General features: G+C 53.5%; 1 protein-coding gene across 1 annotated transcript; it reads right to left on the reverse strand.

Moving 5' to 3' along the window:
* Positions 1-1,014: 1,014 nt before the first annotated feature.
* LOC104031361 (protocadherin gamma-A10) lies at positions 1,015-3,916 on the reverse strand. The gene is made up of 2 exons (XM_075715677.1): positions 1,510-3,916; positions 1,015-1,154 (listed from the first exon to the last, which is right to left on the reverse strand). The coding sequence occupies exons 1-2, from the start codon at positions 3,914-3,916 to the stop codon at positions 1,015-1,017; spliced, it is 2,547 nt and encodes an 848-aa protein (XP_075571792.1).
* Positions 3,917-6,000: the final 2,084 nt, after the last annotated feature.

Genomic DNA, 6,000 nt, shown 5'->3' on the forward strand with positions numbered 1-6,000 from the left:
CTATATGGCAAGCATTGCCTATAACAAACCAGAAACACATTTTCATGCATCTTCTCACACGTAAACACCCTCCGAATCACTGTTTGCATGCTGAGATGGATGTCTTCTAGTTCCAGGATTTTCTTTTCCCCCTTGTACCCAAGCCTGCAGACCACAGCGCAGTTAAGTCCCAGGAGGACGCAGCTAAGAACCAGCCTGCATCAGAGGGAAACATTTTCTTCCCACATGCATATCGCATGTGAGTTTGTGTCTGATGGATGGAAGCAGAAAGGAGTAGCGACCACAAGGTTAGTTCATGTGAAGCACAAGGTTATGTCTCAACTTACATTCCTACCACGCACAAAAAAAACTGTACAAAGTCACAATATTTCAGCAAGATCTAGGATCAGCACAAAAAGATCTGTGTGGACCTTCACGGGAACCTTACAGTATGATTTTCTCTCAACTTGAAAGCAGTCATTTTAATGTGCCACTTGTTTATTTTATTTAAAATACAAGGATACAATGTATCACCAGCTTAAATAGCAGAATACCAAACAATAGAGCAACGTAATATTATTCATTAATTGTATTCCTGAAGTCCTAAAAGCCTGTTCAGTCCATGATGAAAGATCAGTAATGGAGGAAATAAGGCAGACTGCTTCCAAGACAGCCTGTTTGGTAGATGCTTTCAGAATGGCGTGTTTGGCGGGAAAAAAGTTTTAATATTATAAGGAAATGAAGGAATAAAATATTTTATATTCGCAGATTAACTCACATTCCGAAATTAGATGCACGATAAACAGACTGTGATGAATCATACTTTATTTTAAAATATATTCCAACTGTATTCTAGTAAATATACTCTATTTCGATGTCTATGCCTGTACACTACGACATTACATTTGTATCGAATCCAAGGGTTAAGTCACGAAGCCCAGCTGTGGGAAAAAACTCGATGGAATATCAGAGGAATTTTTCACCATGTAATACGAATCTATTCATAGAACTTTGAGTGTCCTTATATGGGATTGATTATATTCGTTTGTTGAAGGCGCGATCCAAGCAACCTGGGACTTCAGTGATGTTGGCTTTTTGGGGTACAATGTTGCCAAATTCTACCAGCATTTGAGAGCTGATACGGGGGATGGAAATGAAATCGTAGTAACTGGTTACTTAAAAAATTTCAAGGAAGTGTCAGAGGAAGACCAAAAGACTGAAATCTCCTTGTGCAGTTGCAAGTGAAAAGGAACCATCCAGCCTTAGAGAAAGTCAAATACAATGAGCTCTGCCCAGCAGGTACAGAACATGGCACAAGAAACACACATAGCAGGGTCAGCACATGTTCAGGAGGTGACATTCATGAGCTGGGGACCATGGTAAAACGTGATTTCCAAGACTGCGAACCGTGCACTTTGAAATGCCCGTGGCTGCCTGAAGAATCCTAAGTACCACGTACACAAAGGAAAGTTGAAAAAAAATAACATACCTGAAAGGAAACTTGGCCACAATTCTCGGCAAGGTGATTACCCGCAGGGACGGTATCACCTGTAGCCTCAGCCGGCGGCCGGGCCGGGAGGGTGTCGCAGCAGCTGCCGGCCGACAGGCGGAGCTGGCTCTTGCGCGAGTCGGCGGTGAGCGACACCTCGTGCGAGTAGGAGTGCAGGAAGGCGCGGACGCCGTCGATGCCCACGAAGTGCGAGGCCGGGACGCCGCGCAAGGCGCCGCTGCCCGCCGCCAGCAGCTGCGAGCGGCGCCAGCGCCGCAGGCGCAGCGCCAGCAGCAGCAGCAGGAAGGCGAGGAAGAGGCAGGACACGGCCGCCACGGCCACCACCAGCCACCGCGTCAGGCTGCCGGCCGGCTCGCCCGGCGCTGCCGCCGCCGCCGCCGCCGCCGCGCTGCCCAGCTCCGACAGCAGCTCGGCCACGCTCTCGGCCAGCACCACCGTCAGCGTGGCCGTGGCCGACAGCGCCGGCCGCCCGTGGTCCTTCACCACCACCACCAGGCTCTGCCGCGCCGCGTCGCGGGCCAGCGCAAAGCGCGCCGTGCGCACCTCGCCGCTGTGCAGCCCCACGCGGAACAGCCCCGGCTCCGTCGCCTTGGCCAGCTCGTACGACAGCCACGCGTTCTGCCCCGCGTCCGCGTCCACCGCCACCACCTTGGCCACCAGCGCCCCGGGCTCCGCCGAGCGCGGCGCCAGCTCCACGCCCGCCCAGCCCGCGCCCGGCGCCGGCGCCGGCGGCGGGTACAGCACCTGCGGCGCGTTGTCGTTCTCGTCCACGATCACGAGCCGCACCGACACGTTGCTGCTCAGCGCCGGCGCGCCGCCGTCCTCCGCCCGCACCCACAGCCCCACCTCGCGCACCTCCTCGTAGTCGAAGGAGCGCAGCGCGTACAGCGCGCCCGTCTCCGCCTGCACCGACACGTAGGACGAGAGCGGCGCGCCCCGCACCCGCCCCTCCGACAGCCGGTACCGCACGCGCGCGTTCTGCCCCCAGTCCGCGTCCGCCGCCCGCACCGTCAGCACCAGCGCGCCCGCCGCGTTGTTCTCGGGCAGCCGGGCGCTGTAGCGCGCCTCCGCGAACACCGGCGCGTTGTCGTTCACGTCCAGCACCCGCAGCGCCAGCACCGCGCTGCTCCACAGCGCCGGCGACCCGCCGTCCGCCGCCCGCACCGTCACGTTGTACTCCGCCACCTCCTCCCGGTCCAGCTCCTCGGCAGTCACCATGCTGTAGTAATTATCAAACGACCTCTCCAGCCGGAACGGGAGGCGCTCGGCGATGCTGCACCGCACCTCGCCGTTCGCCCCGGAGTCCCTATCGTGGACGTTGAAAATTGCTATGACTGTCCCCAGCGGTGTATCTTCTGGGACCGGACTGAATACAGACATAATGACAATCTCGGGGACGTGGTTGTTCACATCAGAGACCTTGATGAGAACCTTGCTGTGAGACGAGAGTCCGCCCGTGTCCCGGGCTTGCACATCCAATTCGTAAAACTCCTGTTCCTCGAAATTCAGCTTCTCTGTTATCTCAATTTCTCCACTTTCCGGATCCAGCTTAAAAGTCTTGTCGACCTTCTCCGGTATTTTAATGAACGAGTACTTCACCTTGGCGTTTGGCCCCTCGTCTCTGTCAGTCGCTGTCACCTGCAACACCCGACTTCCCACTGCTACGTCTTCTCTCACAGTCACCTTATAAACGGGCTGAGTAAATTGCGGAGCGTTGTCATTTCCGTCTAACACAATGATTTGGATTGTTGTCGATCCCGATTTCACAGGACTCCCCCCGTCTGTGGCTGTCAGGATCAAATTATGAGCAGCCTGCTGTTCTCGATCCAAAGAATTCACCAGTATTAATTCCGGATATGTCACACCGTCATCTCCGTTTTTCACGTCCAAGGAGAAATAGCTGCTCTCGCTACACTTGTAATTCTGTAAAGAGTTCACTCCTATGTCGGGATCTTGAGCTTTCTCCAACGGGAAACGCGTGCCTGGTGCAGTATACTCGCTGATTTCTAAGACGCTGTTCCTTACCGGGAAGCTCGGCGAATTATCATTAATATCCAGTATTTCTACCTCCCCTCTGTAAAGCTTTATTGGATTTTTTACAAGAATCTCAAAATTTAGAGCGCACTTAGCAACAGCTGCGCATATGTCCTCTCTGTCCACCCGCTCCTTGATAGATAAGTGGCCGTCTTGCAAGTCCAAAAAAAAGTACTGCGTCCTACCTGTGTCAAAAACGTGGACTTCGCGGTGGCGGAGCGCCGGCAGCTCCAGCCCCAGGTCCTTGGCCACGTCGCCCACGAACGAGCCCTTCGGCATCTCCTCGGGAACCGAGTAGCGCAGCTGCCCCCACGCCGCCTCCCACGCCGCCACCAGGACGCACCACAGCAGGGCTCGCTCCCGCCGGACCCGGCGCCCTCCTCCCTCCACCATTGCAAAGCCCGGCTGCAGCTGCCCGCTCTCCCCTCCGCCCAGCGGAGCCGACCTGCGGGTCACCGCTGTCGCTGCGCTCCTCCCGCCGAGCCTTCCGCCGAGCAGCCTGGCTCAACTAGCTCCCACCGCGCTGCTTCGGGCTCGGAGCTGCGGCTTGCTCACCGGCTCGCCGTTGCCCCGGCGGCCGCCTCCTGCCTTTCGGCCGATTGTGAGCCAACAGCGACACTCGCAGCCGCAGACAGCAACTGCAGCGCTCCGCTGCGGCAAAGCGGCCCCCCGTCCTGCCGGCTTCCCACTCCTGCTGAGCGAATAGCGCCTGCTGCAGCCACGGGCTTGTCATCATCCCTGATAACAGTGCTTACAGATTCACGGGACATGCGTGCATTCAGGATAGTCTGTCTAAGAAGTCCTGCCCATCGCATTGCTTGCTAAACGGCACCTCCGACGAGGTTCCCTCGGGAAAGCTCAGCAGTGTGTTCAGGGCCCTCCAACACAGAAAACAGCCTCCCCCTCTCATAAACCATCGAGTTATGAACTGCATCAGACACACGAACCCTCGGGCTGGAACAACCTGAGAAGCAGCAGTTTTACACCAGCAGATGCCAGTTCCTTGTGATCTCAGTAAGAGAGACACACCGACTCTCTAAGATGTGATTCACAACTCTCTTATAGCTCATAGCACTATAGGAAGAGATCAGCATAGCTAATCCTACATCCCTGTAGATGTGGACAACCCTGATCAGAGTAGCTTCACAGAGGACTCCAGCCACACACAGCACACCATGCAGACCCCAGTCACAGGAAAGAAAGTGTGCCCCCGTTTCAGTTATTCAAGCTGCTTTAGGACTTTCCTGAAAGACAGCAATTCTATTCATCATTTCTAGTGTCACAATAAAACAAGTTCACATGTGGACTTCTTGCTCACGGGCGGCTTTCTCACCCACAAGTAAGAGCTGCCTGCAGGCTCCTCAGTTACAATGAGCTGAGTTTATCCTTCCACCAAAGGATTTATTCAGCACAACACAGCACAGGCCTGTGCCTTAAAGGAGGTCGTAAGGAGGTGGGTGTTGGTCTCTTTTCCCAAGTAACAAGTCACAGAACGAGGGGAAAGGGCCTCAAGTTGCATCAGGGGAGGTTTAAGTTGGATTAGGAAACACTTCGTCACCAAAAGGGTTGTCAGGCATTGGCACAGGCTGCCCAGGAAAGTGGTTGAGTCACCATCCCTGGATGTGGCACTTAGGGACATGGTTTAGGGGTGGACATGGTAGTGTTAGGTTGATGGTCGGACACGATGGTCTCAAGGATCTTGTCCAACCTAAATGATTCTGTGATTCAACTCAGATTGAATGGATAGTGGATCGTTCACTCCTCAATGTCTTTGCTACACCAGCCTGTCCTCAGGACTTACAGTTTATCAGGGCCTTGGGGAAGGGACAGCTGTAGTCCTCTGCATTTCCCAAGAGCAAAGCCTCTCCCTGGTAGCAGATTTGGCTCACCAAATGCCCACCTTATGGTTCTCCCCCAAATACTTCCCCAAAAAACCATGTATGCTGTCCTTGTGCCTTCCATCTTCTGAAACTCCTACACCTTTAGTGTCACAAACACTTTGTGTTCAAATGCCTTACAGTTGCCATCTGCAGCTGGAGCTGGAGCTGGAGCTGGAGCTGGAATAGAATAGAATAGAATAGAATAGAATAGAATAGAATAGAATAGAACAGAACAGAACAGAACAGAATAGAATAGGTTGAAAAAGACCTTTAAGATCATCCAGTCCAACCATTAGCCTAACACTACCAAGTCCACCACTAAACCAGTTAAGGGTAGAGTAGCAATTTCATGTTTCCTGGCTTGGTGGCTGGATTATTTTTAATGAAAGTAAAAACTAGGAATCATTAAGGTTGGAAAGGATGTCTAAGATCATCAGTCCAACCATCAACCCAACACCACCATGCCCACTAAACCATGTCCCAAAGTGCCACATCTATCTGGTTTTTTAACACCTCCAGAGATGGGGACTCCACCACCTCTCTGGGCAGCCTGTTCCAATGCTTGACTACCCTTTCCATAAAGAAATTTTTCCTAAT

The sequence above is a fragment of the Pelecanus crispus genome, chromosome 8, assembly GCF_030463565.1.
Source record: "Pelecanus crispus isolate bPelCri1 chromosome 8, bPelCri1.pri, whole genome shotgun sequence".
NCBI classification, from domain to species: Eukaryota; Metazoa; Chordata; class Aves; order Pelecaniformes; family Pelecanidae; genus Pelecanus; species Pelecanus crispus.